This window comes from Passer montanus, unplaced genomic scaffold, assembly GCF_014805655.1.
Source record: "Passer montanus isolate IOZ18808 unplaced genomic scaffold, ASM1480565v1 scaffold9, whole genome shotgun sequence".
Lineage (NCBI taxonomy): Eukaryota > Metazoa > Chordata > Aves > Passeriformes > Passeridae > Passer > Passer montanus.
The window spans coordinates 5,163,080-5,186,074 of NW_024374367.1; the positions used below are offsets into that span (position 1 = coordinate 5,163,080).

Consider the following 22,995-nt stretch of genomic DNA (forward strand, 5'->3'; position numbering starts at 1 on the left):
CTTCTTTAATGAAACAAAGCAGGAAACTTCTTTGCAAGTACAATTTCCTTCTAAAAACCTGTTTTTATCTACATTTTACTGGTTTTATGAGTACATTGCACAAGTCAGTGGTTTAATATGGAGCAGGAAAAGTTCTTTGAAAGTCTCTGTGTGTTATGTACGATATTGTTATCTATGACAGCAGTAAGACAAAATAAGTCTCTTCTTTATATTGTTTTAGTATTCTAATGAGTCAGTTTGAGCATCTTGGGATGATCTGTGAGTAATCATTTCCTGGGAAGCTTTCTGTTGATTGTACTTCATTGTGAATTTATTTTAGCTTTGCAGCTAAAGCAATGATGTACTTTAAAATTCTCTCAGCATTTTCAGGATGGGATTCAAATAGTACTTGAGAATTTTCATGTAGGCTGAAAATTCAGTTTCCTCAAGAATATTGTATATAACTAGTAGTTATATACAAACTAGTACTGACTTGGGTAGTTTTCTTTTGGAAACTTTTGTGCTTTGTCTATATTCAGAGTGGAATTGCATTTTTTTCTGGAAGTGTTAATATTCTTCTTCCCTTTTGTGATTCATGTGCAAAAGTTTTAAAGCATGATGTGTGTGAAAGGACAGGCTTTCATTCTGCTAAAAAGAGAATAAATATAAAATTATTCTAGTTTTCCTGAAGCCATACAGCACTTATAGCAAAAGTCTGATACTTAGAAATTTTTGTGAACTGTGAGGACAAAAGTTAAGTAAAAGAGACATTTTAAAGAGTAGTAATTAGTAACTATGGTGACACTGTAGCAAGTCAGTTGGCTATATATAAACCAAATTACTTGTAAATTAGAACTCTTCCTCTACATCTCTGCTTTTTAAAAATAGCTTTTTGCATCAAAATTAGTGGCACTGATGTGTAGAGAGGGATCTATTTTTATATGGTGGTGTCGCATTTTGTGGCTTGAAGTTTTTGGTGATTATCTGTCTTGTCATTCTTCTGCTTTTGACAGTGAATGCCTTTTTGGATTATTTGAATAATCTAGGGATAGATTGGGACCCTGGTACATGAGCAGCTTCTACCTTTTGCAGTCACTTCGTTCCACACTTTGTGTTTCCTGCAGAAAATTTTATTTAGAAGAGGAATGAATATTTTGTATCATGCCCGGGATTGCTTCTGCTCACATCCTTCATCATAAATCTTCTACCAGACTGTACTAACTACAGAATTTTGAGGAGGCCTCACAGCATAATAGGGAGTGTCCAGGACTTGTTCTTCTGTGGCTTGTTGTTGTACCACATTTTTCCATTATGGAATGTGATTACTGGGAGGTGTTAATTTCACATCTGTCAAGTTAGGCTTGAAAGGTTTGTTTTTAGAAAATAGTTTGTGTGTTACTTGAATGCTGCCAGTTCTGCTGAAGGAGTAAAGGTAAATAGGTTGGCAAGGGGAGCCATCCTTTGTGATAATGTTTCCATTCACATTGGTTGTGCACAGACATAGTGCACAATCATAGAATAAAAGCTTTATTGCAGTTTAATCTGTTACTTCAGTACTGGTATATATGATATATTTATCATCTTATATGAAGGATTCTTTCCCTGTGTAAACTGCTATCACCATAACACTAATGGGTTTTTTCCAGAAATTTTCTTGTTTTATGTGTTTGGAGGTTAATAGTTCCTTTCAAAACTAAAGTGAATAAAAGCAATCTTCAAGTGAGTTAGTGATGTTCATACAGTTCTGTGCTGACTGATGTTGAGGGATTCAGGAATTGTAATGCAATTTGTTTACTTGCTTACATTTTCACAGAATCACAGAATGGTTCAGATTGGAAGGGACCGCAGTGGGTGATGTGGTGCAGTCTCCCTGATCAGGCAGGGTCATCTGAGAGCAGGCAGCACAGGACTGTGTCCAGATGCTTCTGAATGTCTCCAGTGAGGGAGACTCCACAGCCTCTCTGTTCCAATGTGCAGACACTGCAGAGTAAAGAACTTCTTCCTCATATTCAGGTGGAATATGAGGGCACTTCCTGGGCATCAGTTTCTGCCCATTGCCTCATGTCTCATTGCTTGGTAGCACAGGTTGGAGCCCAGCTCTGTCCTCTGACACCTCCCAGACAGACCTTGGTGAGGTCCTTTCTCGAGGTGCTCCCAGCTCCCTCAGTGTGTCTTCATAAGAGACATGCTGCAGTCCCTTCATCATCTTTGCACCTCTGCTGGGCCTGCTCCAGGGGCTTCATGTTTCTCCTGGACTGAGGAACCCACAATTACACTTTTCTACTTCATGAAAGCAAGGATGATGTAGGTAATGGATTCCTTAATTTTCTTAATTCAGCTTGAGACAGTTGTAATACAGAGAACAACAGATTTGCACACAAGCAGTAGAGATTTTTCTCCTCATTTTCATAAAGATGCAAAAATTTTCAAATGTAAGCATGAATTTTTGCTTTTTTTTTTAAACTAGAGAACTTGGATTGTGATATAGTGTGAGGTCCTACACTTAAACTTTTAGCCATCTTCTGTCATTCTCTTAGGTACGAATTACTAGGAAAAATGCAACAATACTATTTGAAAACTATATTTTATAAAAATAGCTCAAACCATTAAAATAGCATATTTTTAAGATCCATGTAGCTAGTTGTAAAACTGAATGATTAGAATTGTTTAATATTTTTAGTAGCCTTTCTGTTAATAAAGACCACTTTCTAATACAAATCAAAAATCATTGTAAAGTGTCTGATATCCTCTTTCTGAATTTTTGGATGTAGAGTAGATTATCTGTAACTACTTGAAGAATAATATAGAGCTATTGACTAATAGTAACCCTGAGTCCTGAGCTTTTCACCTTCAGACGAGTAAGTTGAATTGCAACTAGTAGCAAATGTGTGGTTTGAATAAAGATTTAGTAAATAAATGTGATGCTTAAATGGGTGCGACACATAGGAGATGGCATTAAGTCTGCAAGCATACTTTTCTTTTGTGCTTTTCTTTTTTGTTAATGATTTTAATATGCCAGAATTTAAAGTTCTGATAGGTGTCAGTGTATCTGTAAAAGTCAGCAGTTAAAATAAGCATTGCAAAGTCACGTGTCAAAAAAAGTCTGTGCTGAAATGTTCGCGGGTACATCTTGAACATTTTGCTTTGTTCTGTTGAGAAAGGTGACATTTTGCTACTGAGGAAGGCACTAGAGCAGCTCAGGCTGTAGCCAAACATGTTTTATGCACAGTTAAGTAAGTGTTGATGTCTCTCAGTGCTGGGCATTGCCTTTCTGCCTGCCTAAGGTGATTCCTCTTCCTCCCCACAAATCCATCCATCTTCCCTGTCATGGTCTGTGTCCTTTTCAGGCAAAGTCTGCCGGCCACTCACACGAAAGTTAAGCTGAGTGACAGGACCTATAGTGAACTTCAAAGCACTTGAACAATCGGGGCAAGGAACACAGGGATTAATATTTTATAGCACCTCAAATAATGCATCTGAAAAGGCCAAGCTGTGTTTATACCCAGGCTCAGTTATGCTGGCACAAAGCTGCTTTTACTGGCACAGTTTACTTTGCTTGACAACAGGTATGAGTAACCAGCAGGGTTGTCCTGGCAGTACAGACAACAAAACTTGGAGGTGTAAACAGACAAAGGAACAACTTGGTTAGCAGAAGAGCATATTCCCTGTCCTTTCCCCTCTCCCCCTTTGAACCAGTGGCAAATTTGGAAGGATAGCATTGGATTCCCGGGAATATCTGAAGATTGTAACCTTTTCTCATCAGCGTAGCAGGATTTACATTAGGCTTACACTTTGAGTTAAAAACACGACGACTTTTTTTGTTCCATGCTATATCAAAGCATGTCAATTTTTAATCCTTTTTTTTTTCCTTTTATTACTCATAAAGTGGTAAAGTTTATTATTTTTTCGAAAAGTTACTGAAAACTACTAGTAAGTTTTGCTTCACTTGAGAAACCCAATACTTATGTCCCTGAAAAGCCAACTGCCACTCCTCTCTGTTCAATCTGACTGGAAAATCCCTTTCTTCACAGCTGGTTGCTTTCAGTTTCATAGTGGGTGCCTGCCTGGGGTAGTTAGAATCATTTTTAAAAGGAGTTTTCATAAGAACTCGAAAGTTAATGCACTAGTTTTGTTTCTGAGTTGAAGGAACTGGGGTTTAGTAAGCAAAGAGCTATTAGATCTATGTATTTAAGAAATGGAAAACTAAATAGAAAAGCAATTTTGCTTGATATACCCCACCCTGTGAATTACTCTTGCTTATGGAGACAAATACTTCTACTTCCTTGATAGATGGGTGGAGTTAGGCAAGTGAGAGGAAAGGAATTTAGGATCTGTCTAAGCAGCCCAGAATGAGGAACTCAAATCAATTGGATCTGGAGGTAATTTAGCATTTGAACTTCTGTATCTTACAGCCAAAGGACTGACCTGGAATTCAGTATGGTTTGCACAGCGTACTGCAGAGTGCTGCTCCCAAAATGAGAATTGTCAGTGTTAAGACTTCAAATAAGATAAAATAATCTTGTAACAATACGAGAGAAAAAAATTTCTAGCCACATTGTGGCAAATGTTGGCCATGTAGGTTTGACCGTGGTAGATATTGTTTTAAAGTCTGTGGCTTTGCACAGTTGGATTTGTGCAGTGTATTTCATTTCCTGGTAGAATTCTCAGTGTGCAACGAGTAAATGAACTCAGTTACATTACTGCTTAGTGAAGTATTACTCCAGGGCAAGTATTCCAATTTCTAGATCCCTATTTACTTCCTGCTTTTGAGTATTAGCTTTAGTACTCAGGGGGTGCATTTATAATGCCTGCATTAATTGTTCAGTGATTATTTAGCGTGAGTCAGGGAAGAATCTTTCATCATTAACTGCAGCATTTTATGGTTTAACTGCTCTGGCTAATAGCCTTGCTGCCCCTTTGTGGTGGTAACCATGGCAAAAATGAAGCTGCCAACTCCTTAAGGGTTATAGTTCGTAATTTGACAAAAGAATTTAAATCTTTCTGGTTCAAGCTAAAGCCACAAAGGTATTACAGGACCCTGAAGCTCTTGGGAGTTGTGTGCACTTCTTTCATAGAGGAAATAAGAGGTGAGAAAAAGAGTGGTAAACTAGGAGATTCTGAAATTGCGAATCTTTTGCTACATTAGTTGTTTAGGCAGTGAAAATTTGTTTAATACATAAAATATATTACCTTTTGACTTTGTGTAAAAGGCAGTAGCCTACATTTTGGTACTTATTTACTTAATTATTAATTCAGCTATGGAAAGAGGCTGAAATAAGTGTAATTATATGTAATAGTTTCTTCATTCTGCATTTTTTTGATGTAAAGTTGTGTCTCTTCACATACTGAATCTCACATATCTGTGGACAAAGTGCCTCAGTTTTCCAACAATTTTCCTCACTGTAGTTCTCAGAATAATTGCCCTGAACTGCAGTTTCAAGTGGGTTAGATGGAGTAGCAGTAATGTGCTATTAAAATGGCAAATGATGGCTGTGCACAGTAATAGCAAATATTAGAAGTATTAAAAAGCTGGCCAGTTGTTTCTTCCTGTAGTTCTACTGTAATTAGATCCAGATAATCAAATCACTGAAGAAGTGTGCTACTTTCAAGATTTTCTGTACATCTGTAAGCCCATATTTTGTGTTCTCTAAGATCCTTCAGAAGTGTCTCATCCTGTATCAGGCCTGTATATGGCTTGGGGAAAAAAAACATGTCATGGCTTTCTCACTTGTCAGGCTAATTAAGGAGCTCTCTTCAGCCTGCCTCCTGGAAGATGTTGCAATAGTGATCATTAAACAGAATGGGTTTGTTATTGCTAGTTGGTTTTATTTCTTTGAAGAAAACATTAACCTACATTTCATAAGTTAGATTAAAATCTGTCATCATGGAGCATAGCAATTTGCAACTTCCTAATATCAGTTAGAATTAACATATTTCATGTGCTTAGATTTGATGTATTATGGTTTGGGGTCACTACAGAAGAATCTTCTATTTCTCTAATCAGAAAATACTAGCAGTTTGTTGTAGTGGAAAAATCATGGTGATATCGAACTGCATGAAAATAAGACATGAACTGATTTAGCAGGTTGTTGATGCTCTTCTGAGTCATTGACCTAGAAGAAGGAATGAGATTTTTATGCACCATAGCTCAGAGCAGAGGAGGTGCATTTGTTCCATTTGCAAAACTGAAGAGAAACTTGAAATACTATAAATACTAAATTTGTGAAATAAGTACACAATTCCTTGCAAAACAGGGAAACAAAAATCTGTAGTTTTTTGAAACTTCAATAATGTAGTTTCTAAGGAAGGTGTACTGTACTGGGAAAGTTTGTGGGTACTGATGAACTGCAAGTTTTACTTTAGAATAAAATCTTCACAAATTTTGTGGAAGCGGCCTGGTAAGATGTCTGCAGTTAATTGATCTTATTAATGGCTTGTAGGTGGGAGGGGATATAAACAATAAATTACTCAAGAAGAAAGGCTAGGATTTTTTTTGTCTGAAATATTATGATAATGGAGCGTAAGCTTCTTGAATACTTTGTGTGTTACCTTGTATTTTTTAAGAAAGGAGGGGAAACCTCCAGCACAGGCACAATATATACAGCTATCCCTTGAATTAAGGATGTGGTAATACTTCAGCAGTCCTCACAAGCTGAGTTGTTTTGAATGTGCATGAGCTGCCATCTCTGCTCTACATTGGACTTGTTAATATGAGGTACAAAAGGGCTGGGACTTTGCTCTGGAGAGTGAATTATAGAGGCAAGTATAATTAGGCCAATATATGCTGTCATTTTTTCTGTCAGCACTGGCTTAAGCACCTCCTTGTTTACCTTGCATCAGCTCGAAACTGGTTTGCAGTGACTAAACCAGTGCCTGAGCCAGTCCAGGTGGTGAGGTGGTGGCACAGGAAGGGCAGAGGCATCGCTGCTCTGGGAGCTGGCACTGCTGCCTGAGCTTGGGCTGAGCTGGGAGCTGGGAGGACAAGTGGTGCTGGGTTCACAAAAGGTGCTGTGTTACACAAAAGGTGCTGTGTTACCTTTTACCCTGTGCTGGGTAGAAGGTGTTGGTTTGGGAATCTGAGGACCCACTGTGCTTACCGCATAATTAAATAGAACATTAAAAACCAGTGTGCTGCCACAAGTGCTAGTTAATGTATAGACACATTTGTTTCAGGGCTTGCACTTGATTTTATTTCCTGAAGATAGGTTTAGTAATTATGCAAAAGGGATGGAGAGATTGACCTTTGAGAAAGATCATTTGAACTAGTGAAAACCAGCATGGAAGTAACATTTGAATTTACTACCTGAAAGGGACTGGCTCAGTGGGTTCCTGAGGAATGGCTACATTAAAGATGACTAAATCCTTTATAGCAAGATTTGAAGGCAGTGTGTTTTCCCCTCCTCAGACATCAGCTACTAACATGTGGCTGGTATTGCTTCTTTACTAGATGCAGGAAGAAGCGTATTTACAAACAGGATGAAAAGACTTGAAGAGCATCATTTTTCAAAAGTTTATGCAATACAATTCAGTAGTGTGCACTTAAGTGGACATCAGTAAATGTAGTGTGTGCTTTCTGTTGACATTTGTTTACAAATATCCTTTTGCAGTTTGAATGTTGTGTCTACCAATGTTGTACTAGTTTTTTGTGGCTGATGCTCTGTTGCACTTCTTCTCCATGGTCACTGTCCTGTATTTCCTTTTGCTATCTTGTCTGAATCCCATTTGCAGATTCTGAAAAAAATGTGATTACAAGGGGCAATGATTAATCAAAACGTTGGGAGGGATAAAAGACAGATGTGCACAGAGAAGAAAAGGGTGGGGAAGAGCAAATAAGCAGAAGCATGTTTGTTTCTCCTTGCCTGTGACTCACTTTTTCATAACAGAAGAATTTTCAAATTAAGAAGAAAGCTAATTGAAAATAAACAGGAAGCGAGAAATAATTACCTCTGCACTGAACCATGAGAGGGTTCAGTACTTTCAGACTATTAAATTAACAAGCTAATTAATTTGGTTGGCTTTCAAGCATATAACTCATAGAAGCTATATGACATACTATTATGTTAATAGATAGTATTTAATATTATGCATAGTATTATTTAGAGTGGGTTTGATTGTTAATATAGTGAATGCAGTCATAATTTCTTGCTCTATCCATAATGTATGCTTACCTTCATCTTTATCAGCTTATGACAGATTACTGTTTTCTTTTCCTTCAGCTGAAGATCTAAGGCATATCTGTTGGGGGGAGGGAAGTCTTTCACATTACTGCTTTTCATTTCAAACAGCACCTGAGCTTTCCTGTGCTGGCATTCCCCTTGATTAGTGAGTGCAGCGACACAAGGGAATTCCAGCTCTGTGCTTAGGGCCACTGGGTTATGCCATATAAGATCCATGTCATACACTTGGTGTCATTTTCCAGTACAAGATCTGAGGAGCCCTGGTGCTCTACTCTCACTCCATTCAAAACCCATCTGTCCCTTGACACTGTGGTTTTGAGCTATGTATCAGGGTTTTTTTGAAGCCTGCAGTAATAGAGACATGGAAAAAAAAAGATATTAAAAACATGGAAAATTTTGCAAGGAATGCTGTAAAAAAGGAAAGGTCAATTGCTTTTATAAGAAAAAGATGGAAATACATTCATTTCTCTGAACACATCATCTTTTTCCCCAACCTTATGCCTGCTTTGGGACTTGATGAGATTCTTTATGAGTGCAGGAAGCCAGTGATTTCTACCATTCCAGCAGGTTCCTGTAGCAGCTATTGTTATCTTGGAGTAGTGAGATTGACTCATTCCAGCAGTTACACCTGGCTGTCAGTAGCATTCTGGTCCCCTCTTCTGTGCTGTCACTGCTCAGGTCATAGCCACTCTCTCTGGTCTTCTGCAAGGTGATTCATTTGTAACCTCTTCTCAGATGCAGAAGTTTAGACTACAAGTCTTGCATCATAAAAGCAGTTTCAGATTCAATAAATGGCTATTAACATTTAATTAACTCTGCAGATGGATATTTACAAACGTACTTGAAATTTTGAAATTTAGTTAATAATGTGAACTAGTATTGCTGAGAAGTTAAAGCATCCTGTCAGTTCCTTTAAGTTTCACCATGGTCTTTTATTGCAATTCCTGAATTCTGTCTTTTGCCAGAGGTTTTCCTTCAGTAGCCTTTTCTGCAGCATGATTGTCATACAATACTGTTACCTTGAATGTGGGAGCAGTTAGAACTTGTGTGTTGACCAACTTAAATATGAATTGTTATATGTATGTGGCAAAAGGTCTTGCTGCTAATGACGTGTGATCCTCTATTGCAGGCAGTTCAGGCACACTTTGTAGCAATTATTTGCATACTGTATGTGCTAGAATTCAATCATATGTGAACTCAAAATCAAATACAAATACTTCTTGATGAAGGGGAAAGTGTTGCATCCTGATGAGGGTGTTTAGAGTTTGATACATTTGTTATGTTCTGGAAATAAATTTTATATAAATAAAATTTTACTTGTGCTTTATTTCTTGTCTTACTTTTCCCAAATACTTTATTTTTGTTTTTGTTTGTTTGTTTGCAGTTCTATCTTCAAGACACTAAAAGTAGTAATGGTACCTTTATTAATAGTCAGAGACTGAGTAGAGGATCTGAGGAAAGCCCACCATGTGAAATTATGTCAGGTGACATCATCCAGTTTGGTGTAGATGTGACGGAGAACACGCGGAAAGGTAAGGGTATGGATCATTTTTTGGTTTCTTTTCAAGTATATTTATTTCGAATATCTTACTACAATCCAGTCTTTAAAACTAAATTACATTCCCATTGTAAGAAAACAGTCTTGTTTGTTTTTTTATTACTTCTTCCCTCCTTTGTGCTGGCAGTGAGCCCTGGCCCCATGTGGTACCTGATCAAGAATCATGTCTGCTGAAAACACAGACTCTATTTCCACCCTCACAGCCCCAGATGGACTCTACTGGGTTGTTTCCATGGCCTACTTTCTCCCCTTACTGAGTGCAGGGGAAGTGTAGGTCTGGAAAAGGAGCTCAGCTGGGGCTACGTGTTCATCTATTGCCTCACTTAAATTGACCTACAGCAATTTTAAAAGTGCCACACAAGCATGTGTGTGTAATGCTCTATTGGGCTTTTTGTATTTGGATTATATTATTGTAATTGCAAGTACTTTTCTTTCAAGCCCTTTGAACCTTAAGGTTTCAGCTAATAGTGTGGCACAAGTATGAACCTGAATTTCTTGATCAAGTAGGCAGTGTAAGTTTCAAACAGGCTAACTTAATTCTTTTCAGGATACCCACTGTTTCCTTCTGTGTTGGCTGCTGATTTTGATTTCTGCAGGTACTTTAAAATGAGAATAGAAAAAAGTTGCTAGCTGACAAATGAGATGATGGCATTTTTGTTTGTTTTGTTTTTCTTGCTGTTTTCTTCCCAGTATGCATGCTCAGGAGATCTTGTATTGTGGCAATAGCTCTGCGTCTGCGCTAATTAAAATGCAGCCTCTGTCTCTTTTCTTTTGACATTATGAAGTATGTCAGGAATGATTTCTTTATCTTTCTGGAGACTGGTCTGTATGGGGCTTATCAGACTGTAATCAGTTTTGTTGAGACTTTTTAAAGTTCTCTGGTGAGTCTGCTGCTTTCTGTAAGCATTGAACTTCTGGCCATGTTCTGTAGAATCCTTCCTACTCAGTAGCCACAGATTTGGCAATAAATATCAACTGCCATCACCCTTTTACTGCTTTTCTGAACAAGACCTTCATAGAGCTTATCCTTAAAGAGAAGTGTATTAGAGAAGAATGAAAAAATTATATTAAATTGGAAGGCTGATGATAAAGTTTTTTAAAACAAGCAAATAAATGAAACATCCATCAAAGCAAACCTCTCACAAACCAACCCCCTCCAAAGTCCAACAGACCAAACCATAGTACACCAGGAGAATTTCATAAAGTGTGTTAAGTGAACAAAGCATAAAGATGGCACCTGCTCTGTTACTTGTGAATTTTGTCTTTAGGCAGACGAGGTTGTAATTCTCAGATCTGAAGTATCAGAGGGAGGCTAATGAATGTCTTTAAGGAAAACATTGTTAAGTAATGGTGGTGGTGGTATTTTGTCATCAAGAGCTTTTGGAGCTGTAGGATTTTTGAGTGATTCATTGTAGTGAAGGTCTTATCACATAGTTTTACTCTTCTCAAAACGGATGTTGCAAAGATTCAACTCCAGGATGCCTAGCTGAAATTGCTGGGAGTTATTTAAAATATTTCCATGTGCAGTAATTGCAAACATTTATGAATACCAGCAGTACACATGGAAGAGATCAAAAGTATACACTGCATCTAATGAACTTGGAACTATTAATTTTATGAGATGCTGTCCTTGCTGAGAGAAGCTGAATTTCTTCAAGTGTATGTAAACTAAAACAATTTTTATTTAAGATTTAGTTGGAAGAGAAAGTGGACTTGACTTGCTTTTATCAGCACATTGCAGTTAGTTCATGGAAACATTTGCAGAAAGTTCATAGTAAGCAAATTCTTGCCATGAATTTTTGCCAGTAGTAGTTATTTGCTGTGGTTTTATATTAGTTTCACAAAGCACGATACATTACACGAATGCTGGTGACCTGGCATTTGTGTAATGAGTGATCAGATTATGCAGCCTTCCTTGTCCTTTTCTCCGCCTTTGAACTTGGAAGCTGTGCTCATGTTACTCATGAATGTGTTGAGCTCGCTAATGAGGATGAGGATACAAGTTTGCTTTCTTCCCTCTCTGCTCCCCCAAGCAGAGAATGAAGATTGTATCATCACAGAGTGTTTACCTATGAATGCCATTGGAATGCATATAAACATGGGTTTTTCACCAGTTGGCTTCAGTAGTTTTAGATGTTACTGTTAATCTAATCTGGTCGTGAAACAGACAGGAAAGTAGTTTTTAAATTGGTGATTCCCTTTAAAAGCACTTTGCACTCTGGTATTTACATAATGCCTTACTTGCACATGACGTTTCAGCAATCTGCTGTGTGTAATTATAAGGTAATGACAGGACAGAACGAGTGTACTTGCCCATGTAAATTCTAAATTCTGCCAGTATTGCTAGAATACATTTATTTTATTGTTCAGGCTGTATTTTAGTAAGTAATTTCCTTGCAAATGTGATCTGGATTTGGTTCATTAAAATAGTGGCATGTTCACTGTGTGATTTTTCAGGTTATCAAGTATGAGCACCAATTCCTCAGTTTCCTGCTGCTGAGCCAAAGTCAGTAACAGGTCCTGGAGAAGTGTTTGCAACCTCCTGCTTCCTTATTTGTCCACTTGCTGTATTACTGACAAGCACAGGGGCCTCGCCATTTCCCCCTCCTTAATACAGCACTTACCTATTAACATCTCACTGTGCTTTTCTGCATTTCTGGTTTATATTCTTTTAGCACCTTTCTTAATTTCCCACTTGTGCCAGAGCATTCCAAGATAATTGGTGATACTTCCCTGCACAACAAGCAGCAACAGGCATTGCCAAGCAAGGTCGAATAATACCAACGTCATTTAGTTCAAATGCAGTTTATGCACTTTTTTCTAGTCAGATTTGGACTCTCTCGTAGATCTGTCATGGGATGTTTGAGGGAGGTTATGCAAGTGGGGAGCCCCGTAGCAGTGTGTGCTGCAGGGCAGTGCACAGACCCCCGAGGGGTGTAGGGGGTTCCTTAGGGCTGGGTACCACATTAATGAGTGAAGCTAAAAACGAGAGCATCACTGGCAAATTGTCTCTCTAGGAAACAAAAACTGAGACAAACAGAAATGCTTTCTGTGTTCCCGTTGTGCTATAGTGCAGCAGAACCTGTTCGGGTTTAGGACAGGTCTCAGGGGTTTTGGAGCTGTGAAATATGGGTCAGCTCCGTGTTTTGGAGAGGACCAAGAAGTTTGTGACTGAAGGTGGAACAGCAAATGGAGCAGGAGCAGGGTTTTACTCCGTGGAGAGAGCTGTGGATGTGGGGCAGCTGTTTCACGCCGTGAAGGGAGCAGTGGCTGTGGAGGGAGCCCTGGCTGTGGGGCGGCAGTTTGGTGCTCGGGATGGAGCCCTGGCTGTGGGGCGGCAGTGTGATGCTCGTGATGGAGCCCTGGCTGTGGGGCGGCAGTTCGGTGCTCTGGAGGGAGCCCTGGCTGTGGGGCGGCCGTGTGATGCTCGTGATGGAGCCCTGGCTGTGGGGCGGCCGTGTGATGCTCGTGATGGAGCCCTGGCTGTGGGGCGGCCGTGTGATGCTCGTGATGGAGCCCTGGCTGTGGGGCGGCCGTGTGATGCTCGTGATGGAGCCCTGGCTGTGGGGCGGCCGTGTGATGCTCGTGATGGAGCCCTGGCTGTGGGGCGGCCGTGTGATGCTCGTGATGGAGCCCTGGCTGTGGGGCGGCCGTGTGATGCTCGTGATGGAGCCCTGGCTGTGGGGCGGCCGTGTGATGCTCGTGATGGAGCCCTGGCTGTGGGGCGGCCGTGTGATGCTCGTGATGGAGCCCTGGCTGTGGGGCGGCCGTGTGATGCTCGTGATGGAGCCCTGGCTGTGGGGCGGCCGTGTGATGCTCGTGATGGAGCCCTGGCTGTGGGGCGGCCGTGTGATGCTCGTGATGGAGCCCTGGCTGTGGGGCGGCCGTTCCCGCTCCGGAGCGCGCGCGCGCGGCGGGGCGGGCGCGGTGGCCGGCGCGGGGGCGCCCCCTGGCGGCGGCGCTGCGCAGTGCCGGCCGCGCCGGGGCCGGGCGGGAGCGGCGGCGCCGCGGAGCGCCCGCAGGTGAGTGCGATGGATGGAGAGGGGGCTCCGCTGTGGGGACAAGGGGTGCCTCAGCTCCACTGGGAAACCAGGCCTTGCTTTACTGCCTTTTCTTGTTAATTCCTCACAGGAAATGCTGTAGACCTGAATTTAAACCATTGCTGCTGTTCTGTGCAGTCAGTACTGTATTCGTGTTTTCGGTCTTGCTGTACCTCAGGCTTTCTCCTCATTTTTCCAGTTGCAATGATTGATAGCTAAAGGTCAGGCTGCAGGGTTTGAGTATTGTTTCCTTTCTTACTATTTCAATTTTATAAGTTTGTCAAAATGCTTGGTATCTTTTTCCAGTCACTGTGTATTTGATACCTTTTGCTAGATGCCCGTTATGTCTTAATTGTCTTAATTTGACACAAATAAAGCTCCTGCAGATTTTAGGAGATTTTTGTCAGTCTAGCTGTTGACAGAAAAACTTCAGAATTATATAATCTTACAGCAGACCTATCTGATATGTGACCCGAAGGTAAAGCTGTCTATTGCCATTTGATGTCAGGTATCCTAATGTTTTTCTTATTAAAATCACTGATTTCCTCTAAAAGAAAGAATTTTGCATTATGAAAGCTATGTATTATAGGGTACAGCTAATATTGCTAATGTATTTTTAAAATGTTTCTGCAAACTGGATTTATTCAATTTATAAATAAAGACCCCAAACCCTGCAGTTTAATCTGTTCTGCCCTGGCATGTAAATTTAATACTGTACTAGGTCAGCTTGAAAAAACAAGATGCTCTAGCCAGGAGAATACGTCTCCAAAGCATTAGCTAAATAAAGGTTAAAACCAACTTGTCTTGGTTGGATCATTTCTCCTCTATATTTAGATTCTATTGAGGTAGCTTCCTTAAAGACCTGTCTCATTTCCCTGGAGTATTACCAGTGTCCTAAAACGCCCATTGCCCTTTTTTTTTTTCCCAAAGCCAGATTAACTGTTTTGCTGATATTAATAACAGAGAAAGGAGAACAGCTATTTGTATGTTAGTGGGTGGTGGAGGTATAGTGGTTCACGATGGGTGACCACACACTCATGTGTATCTACTTGTGGTAGGGTTTTGGGAACAATGTACAGCTATCTTTCCATGTATCTGGAAATAATTTTTGCTTCCCAGTTAATAGAACCATACAGGGAAAAAAAATAAACTGAGAGACACAAATATTTTGACTGTTTGCAAAGGCATTGAAAATTATACCGGTAACATTTTTCAAAACATTGTGTAGAAGGTTTGAACTTGATGTAAAAATCAAATATTGCATTTCTTCCTCTTATTCCTTAGGATCTTTCTTGAGTTTAATCTTGAATTTAGTCCTCAAGGAGCAAGTTTACCTCTTCTGACATGAAAGGCCATAGTCTAGGGCTGTGCAGTAGATGTGCACTGCAAGCACCCCAACATAGAAATGTGTTGTCTTGAATGATGCTGCTCTCAGTGTTCAAAAGGATCTACTTCAGTGGTTCCTACACACTTCCTCTGCATTTCCTTTTCCATCCTTCTTTGTAAATAATAATTGCTTGGCAAGTTCCAGATTTTGAAGTAAGTGTCGGTGACACAAATTGGAGGTGCTACCTTCTAAGTCCCTGGATATGCTTGTCAGAATCTTGTCAAAAAGGCAGCTCATTATTTTGTTTGTACCTCTGCATTCCTGTTACCTGGTGCAGGTAAGATGCGTTCTGCTTCACTCATTTGTGATCAAAACATCCACTTTTTTAACTTTCTACCGTAAAGACAAGTTTCAGGTATTGCTGCACGTGGAAGAGTTGGAACTGGAGCTGCTCCACAGCCAGGACTGAGTACACAGCATGAGCTCTTCAAGTTTGTAATGATGAAGTTTCCTGCCTCCAGAGGAGGTTTGAGAAGGCAGACCCAGGCACTGGTGCTTGAAGGTGTTCATGCCTCTTCCTGTTTGCCTGTCTCAGGGTTTAAGACAGTTTGCTTGGTTACTGTAACATTAAGCACAGAACTTAAAACGAAGTAGTAATGGATCATGATGACTTAGTATTTGTTTCTTTTCAGTTACCCATGGATGTATAGTCTCCACAATCAAACTGTTCCTTCCAGATGGAATGGAAGCTCGATTGCGATCAGAGTAAGAATATGTATTCACATGTACCAAAACTCATCTACTGTATGATGAGGATTTGATGGATATTGTGTCTAAAATCATCATGGGAGCAGTTTATTTTCCTGTAATCCTGCAAAGCGAGTGCATGGTTCATTTGCAGGCATTATGAGAAAAAAACACTCATTTACTTGTTGTTTTTAGTAATTAAGACAACACTGAAGAATAAAGACGTTCTCTAAAAGAAGAAAAAAATTCTTATGTAGTTGGGCTTTTCTGACTGTGGTTTACTCTGCTGAAATGGGCATTAGAAACAGAAGAATACAGAGAAAAAGAAAGCAAATAAGCAAATTCTCCTGCCCTCTTTCTTTATTTGTGATTGTTATTTTGGCTCTTTTAAATGCACATAAACTTGACTAAAGTGAAGCTAATGGAAACTCAGGTGAATATTGACAGCATTTTCCGTGTATATGCCCATTTTTGGGAAATCTTCCAAGAATACTAAAAACCAGAAACTTTAGCATTTTGTTTGCACTGAGTGCTAATCACAAATGACGTAATTTTAGTCATCTTTCATTACCAACAATTTTGTGGGGTTTATTGTTTATTTAAATATTCTTTTATCATTAGTATCCATAAATACTTGTGTGAAGCTCTAGGCTATCTTTGGTTACTTGTGGGAAGATAAATAAAAGTAAATTACTATAGAAGATTTTCCGTATAATTTTATGTTCAAACAAGAAATAGTAAAAATGTATGGTGTTATATTTATAGTTTTGATGAAAATGTGCAAGTACAACATTTATGTATTTTGTGTCCATTTTTTTTTAGTGTTATCCATGCGCCATTACCAAGTCCTGTTGACAAGGTAATTCAGTAATTTGCTGGTTTATGCCTTATTCAGACACATGCTATTTTCAGACTTGTTATAAGGATGAAGAAATAGTGAAATCTGTCCAGTAACATTTTGATATGTTTTCCACTGACTATTTTTACCTAGTTTAATATTTTGAGTGACATTTAAGGTAGAGAAGTAATGCAGTATTAGTGTATATTTGAAGGTAAGTTCACTTTTTACATTGTGGCACCTGAAACATGGCCTTGGAACAAAACCATTGCTGTTAAGATGGTTAATTTCCAGGTGCAGGATGATAGACTAACAATTGTTGCATAATTTATTACTTGATGTTCTGTGGGACACAAGAGTTGCTCCTGATTTGGTGTTTGGATGAGGTCTGTTTTCCTTATACCATGTTTTTAGGGAGGAGAAGCTGTGCTGCACAGTCTGGAATGCACTGCCATGTTCCCAAGGAAGACTGGGACCAAACCTCTCTGCCTGTCTTGTAGAGCCAGAGTTGCTCACTGTAGAGTCATGGAGTCAGTATTGTTAAGTGTAATTCTTAAACTCAGCTTTGATAATGCAGGGGACTTGTAGAAAAGCTGCTCCCTTGAGAAAAGTGATCAGGAGTTGATTATTTCTCTAGTCTCTAAAAAGAAAGATAAACTTAATAGGTTCTAATCAGATTTTATGCTTGACGAACAAAATATCAAGCAACTGTGGAAACTTATTTGTGAAGCCAGCAGCCTGAGGAGTTTATAGACTGTTTAAGTTCAGATTTCAAAACAGTATGTGTGACTTGAATCCAGGGCAAGGGTAGAAATCTTGAGGAGGGTCTGCAGGTATAACTGTGGGAAAACAGTTAAAAGTTATTTCAGTGTAGGAAACCTACAAGAATTAGTAAACAAATAGATTGGCTGAAATAAACCCACAGAACAATCCCATACTTCTCTCCAAGTGAAGAACAGTTTGCTATTATTCAGAGGTAATACAGGTATTCCTTAGTTCTGAAATAGATACTTAGAAAGAGAGATGATGATGATAACTCATAAGTCAGCAGGAGGTGTGCAGTCATAATATGTGTGATCGAGCTGGAAGGCCACAATTTGTGTTTGTCATTGAGTTGAATGGCTTCACCTTTGTGCCCCTTGTTTCCTTATTGTCAGCTCAGTCACAACAAAGCTTTAAACTCATGAGTGTGTTGGTGGTTCAAGAATTTGTGCAGAAACACAGTGGGACCTAAGTGCCAAGTTGGGAAGTTCTGTGGTTAAAAAAAGCATAAATAATAACAGAATAAGAAATGAAGCAAAATGCTATTATTAGATAATCTGAAGTTTACCTTTGTGACTAGATGTAAGTGAATTTCACATTACTTCTATTTAATGAAAAATCCAAACCCATTCTGATTCTTACTTGTCTTCTTTTTCAGGTTGCTGCTAACACTCCCAGTATGTATTCTCAGGAATTGTTTCAGCTTTCACAGTATCTACAAGTAAGTTTTCTTTTTAAGGGCATTAAGTTTGGCTGAATAGTTTTGTTCAAAATGCAAATCTTACCCTGTGGCTTGTATCTACTGGAAACTAGAAAGCAAGGCAGCTCTTCTTGCTCACTGGCATCACCAGCCTTTCTGTGCCTGCTTCTGTGTCAGTTTAATAGGTGTGCTTTTCCCAAGGTGTCATGGCACAAAAGTGTGAGACTGCGAAATGGTAGCACGTTAAACTGTGTGCTGATAGATAAAAGTAAACTCTTTAGAAAGGATGATATAATCAGCTTTTTGGGGGGAAAAGTGAAAACTTTTTTGCTGGTAAATTCTTTCCAGGTTTAACTGTTTATAAGTTCTACTGATTTATTTTGCCTGGTTTTGTTTGATAATGGCAATTTTTATTTGTTCACATCAAGGCTTTTGAGATAGATACTGTCTTTATATGTATTTGCTGACATAGCAGGAAGGAGCTCATGCAGATGCTCTTTCTTTGGAAGCCAAATACATATTCACTCACCAATCTGTTCTCTCTCCATATCCTGGAGTTAACGAAGATGCTCTTCTGTCTTCCTGTCATAAACCAAAAATCAAACAGAAATAGTAGTTCTTGCTTGGCATTTCTTTTTTGTGACCTCATTTGAGGATGAACAGCTCATTGCATGGAAGCTGCCAAGCTGTCCTTTGGTGTCTGCAGTTTTGTTACTTAAGAAATTAAGTATCTTTAAGTCTTGGGAAGAATAACAGTGTGTCCTCAGCATGTGCAACATAGCATAAAAAACGAATGGTCTAGGAACCTGAGATTACAGGATATCATTTTCTAATTAAACTATGCAAATAAATTTGTGGATGGGTAAAATGGAATGTGCTTATTACGGTTTTGAACAAGTTGACAGTGTTTGCTGCTCACATTTCCTTTTTTTGTTGTGTTTTGGGATCTCTTCTGTTGTTTCTGATTTCCTGAGTTGTTCTAGCTGAACTGACTGGTGCCCTGCTCTCTTCACAGGAAGCCTTACATCGGGAACAAATGTTGGAACAGAAGCTGGCAACCCTTCAGCGACTACTTGCTGTCACACAAGAGGCTTCAGATACTAGTTGGCAGGTATCTGCAGGATCCTTTCCTTATGGACTCAGCTATGCACTGCCATATGAATTTTAGCTGTTAATGCAGGGAAAAAGCAGCAGAAATAATAAAAATTTATGGTGATTCTCTAAAACTGTGGACAATGTTTATTAAAGTTAGTGGTTGTGTACTTTTGAAATAGCTATTAGCAGTAAGTACTTCAGCACAATTCAGATCTTTAAAGCAGAACTCTACTGGCACTACATTAAGCATGAGATAATTCTAAGGTCATACTTCTTTTCTTCTAGGCTTTAATAGATGAAGACAGGCTGCTATCAAGACTAGAGGTTATGGGAAATCAGTTACAAGCTTGTTCAAAGGTAAGTAGTTCACTTAAAGTCAAATATTAGGAAAGCTGAAAGGCAGCTCTTTTCAAGTGTTTTGGAAGTAGTTAGTTGTAGGAAAGCATTTGTAACATAACCTTTCCAAAAGGAGCCTATGCAACTTCGATAATCTGAGTAGCACAAAAACTGTACATGTGCTCTGTATTTCAAGGCATCTTAAGAAGTGGCTGTTGTTTTCATTGCCCATGTCCTGGCTGGTATTCAGAGTTACAATTGCTGCCCTGATTATTGTTCAGGCCACCTATGTATGCCTTGGATTTTAATTTTATTTCTGTTTCCTCTCAACTATCTACATTATAAAAACTTTTCTGCAGGTCCTGTTTAAGGTCTTTCCTCTGGGACCTGATTTGTCCAGTTCTATGTCTCTTAGGCTTGACATTGTCTTAGCAGTGCCCAAAAGAAGTGCCATAATTCTCTTGTGATCAAAACTGACCACTGAATGTGTGCTGCTATACATACACTTGAAAAAATTACTTATTTATGCCCAGTCATGTCAAGAATCTTGGATCACTGATTTGTATATAACATTTTCTCATCTATCAGAAATTGCTAAACATTTTTTATAGAAGTGGCTTTATCACAATCTAATTTCTTTAATGAGCAAAACAGTAATTATTCTGTTCTTGAATTATTTTGTACATGCAGAATCAAACAGAAGACAGTATACGAAAAGAGCTTATAGCATTACAGGAAGACAAACACAACTATGAGACAACAGCCAAAGAGTCCCTGAGGCGGGTCCTTCAGGAGAAAATTGAAGTGGTCAGAAAATTATCTGAAGTGGAGGTACTGAAGATTCATGCCTGTTCTTCTGGTAGTGCTGAAATAGTTGTAACTGCTGCTGTTTACATCCCTGCTTTGTTGCTGTAATATGTCAGTATCTGTTGTACTCTGCACTTGCAGGATATTGAGTAGTGTTTATTTCTCCTGTTGGACAGGACTAAGATTGTTGAACCATTAATGAGAAACTATTCTTTCAGCTGTTCCCTTTTCTCCCTGCTTTCAAAATTCATCATGATGTCTTACAGAATTTACTGTGTGTGGGACATACACAGGCAAAATGACATACATGCATTAAAAAAATGCTGTAAGACCTTGTTTAAACTGCAGAATTTATGGAAACATACACTTACCCACTTGTACAAAGTGTGCTTTAAATAGAGCTTTTACAATGAGCTATACAAAGTGTTAGACACTCCTTTAAGATTTTCTGCCCCTATAACATCTCGCATGATTCCCTTTTCCTTTATTTTCTTTTCCTCTATCATTATTTGCTGTATTCCCTTGGTCAAGAAGTCTCATAAGACTAGTTGGCATCCTGTGCATATTTACTGCTTGGAAAAAATAGATCATCTGCAGTGTTTGGTAGTTTTTTGTCTGTCTTTTGTTATTATTTATTGCATAATCATTCTGTCTTACAGCGGAGTTTAAGTAATACAGAAGATGAATGTACACACCTGAAAGAAATGAATGAGAGGACTCAGGAAGAATTAAGGGAATTAGCTAATAAGTACAATGGAGCTGTAAATGAAATTAAAGATCTTTCTGACAAGCTAAAGGTAATGACAGAATTTCATCTGACTCTGGATAGAATAAATGTGATAAATGGAACAAATAAACACAGTTTAATTTCTAATGCAGCTAACAAAAAAGTTAAGAAACTTGTTAAACAACTGTTAGCAATTGAAAGATGCATATCATCTATATATTGTCTAGGTTCAGTTTTAGTGTAATTGAAACTGGCATCAGTTAAGTAACTTCCTAAAAAGTTTCCCTCTTCATTCATTTTGAAAGGTACCATATTTCTGGGACTGAAATATATTATACTATAAAATTATGTTTAGTATAAAACTTTACATCCAGCTGCTTTTATTAGGACTAATAACTTTCAAGCTAAACATCTGAAAGTTAAGAGGAATAAAAACTAGAATTTGAAATAAATTTGCATTTCGTGTTGCCTCTTCGTGCAGTTATAACAAACATAACTAGTCCACCATATTGTAATATGGCTCATCTTGCTATCAAGTTTGATATTAAACTAAATACCTAAGTCTATGAATTAAGTAAATTAATATTTAAGGCCCTTTATGCTGGAGAACAGAATAATCACTTTATGATAAAGCCTGTTCTCCAAGAGTTTCTAATCTAGATAAGTAGGAGTTGTGAAGGAGGTAGGTAATGGTGTTGTCTCTGAAGACCTGAGACAGTTGCTGCCTTTATCTTGGATAAATACTGGAATTGGAACCTGGATTCCTAGTTCAGTACCTCAGAGAAATTTTTCTTTCAAAATTAAAAGATTAAATTGCTGCTCTTAAGGCACTTGGTTTCCCAGTAGTGGGTTGGTGACTGATGATGATGAATGTACCCAGAAGCATCAAAACTGAAACTTTTTACTTTGTTTTGAGGGAGGAGACAGTTTAAAACTTGCGTTCTTGAGCTTCAGCAAGGAAGAAGAGGTGGCTTGCAATCAAGGTGGTCTGTGCAGGGTACATTCAGTTCAGAAGGGTTCTTGGGTTTTGATTGAATTGAGATGCTGGAGACTTTGGGCATTTCTTAGTTTTAAGACCCTTTACTGTTGCTGTTAAATTTACGTTCCTCAGTCAAAAAATTACTTAAGATATTTTGAGGTTTTCTCAGTCTACTTGTAGTGAAATTTGTATAAAGGTAATAGATTTCATTTTTTTTATTTTTAAATCTGATTAGCAAAGGAAGTTACGTGCATTTAGTTACATAAAAAACAAGAAGATCTAGCCTTTCACATGTTAATTTTGATTTTTTTGGGGATTTAAAAAATCTTTTTGAGCAGGTAGCAGAAGGAAGACAAGAAGAAATCCAACAAAAAGGACTGGCTGAGAAAAAGGAATTGCAGCATAAAATAGATGAAATGGAAGAAAGAGAGCAAGAGCTTCAAGCAAAAATAGAAGCTTTGCAGGCTGATAATGACTTCACCAATGAGCGGCTGACTGCTTTACAAGGTTAGTCAATAGCGGGGAAAAAACTTTGGTTATTTGTTTTTCTTTTAATCTGTGAAATACCTTTTTCTTGGACTTCTGTTTACAGTACGGTTAGAACACCTGCAAGAGAAAACTCTTAAAGAACACAACAGCTTAGGTAGGTGTGATCAATTTCTTGTTTCAAGCTGGTTTCCGCGTTTGCCCTTCGGTTACTTTTGTTCTGACAGTCTTGTAGTCTCGGTGTCTGCCAGAAGAATTCCGATTCCCAGTTTTCCCAGCAGGGAGCTCTCCCGGCCTGCTGGGTCCGTGTCGGGGCAGGGCGGCAGAGGGCGCTGCTTCTGCGGGTGTCCGCTCCGGCCCGGGGCTTGGAGGGGCCTTAAAACACATTTTTATACATTCTACACACGTATATGTGTGTAATAGGCAGTAATTCTTTG

General features: G+C 38.9%; 1 protein-coding gene across 39 annotated transcripts in view; it reads left to right on the plus strand.

Annotated features, from left to right (window-relative positions):
- LOC120514026 (sarcolemma associated protein) overlaps positions 1-22,995 on the plus strand; it is a 92,690-nt gene that overhangs the window by 20,874 nt on the left and 48,821 nt on the right. For 16 of the 39 annotated variants that reach the window (XM_039734036.1, XM_039734034.1, XM_039734033.1 and 13 more), the window contains exons 2-11: positions 9,541-9,694; positions 15,774-15,846; positions 16,651-16,687; positions 18,087-18,149; positions 19,144-19,239; positions 19,509-19,580; positions 20,250-20,390; positions 21,026-21,163; positions 22,411-22,579; positions 22,665-22,715. In XM_039734036.1, coding sequence (XP_039589970.1) covers positions 9,541-9,694; positions 15,774-15,846; positions 16,651-16,687; positions 18,087-18,149; positions 19,144-19,239; positions 19,509-19,580; positions 20,250-20,390; positions 21,026-21,163; positions 22,411-22,579; positions 22,665-22,715 — 994 coding nt within the window. The remainder of the gene's footprint in view (positions 1-9,540; positions 9,695-15,773; positions 15,847-16,650; positions 16,688-18,086; positions 18,150-19,143; positions 19,240-19,508; positions 19,581-20,249; positions 20,391-21,025; positions 21,164-22,410; positions 22,580-22,664; positions 22,716-22,995) is intronic. The other 23 variants (XM_039734037.1, XM_039734035.1, XM_039734058.1 and 20 more) reach the window with 3 other exon arrangements.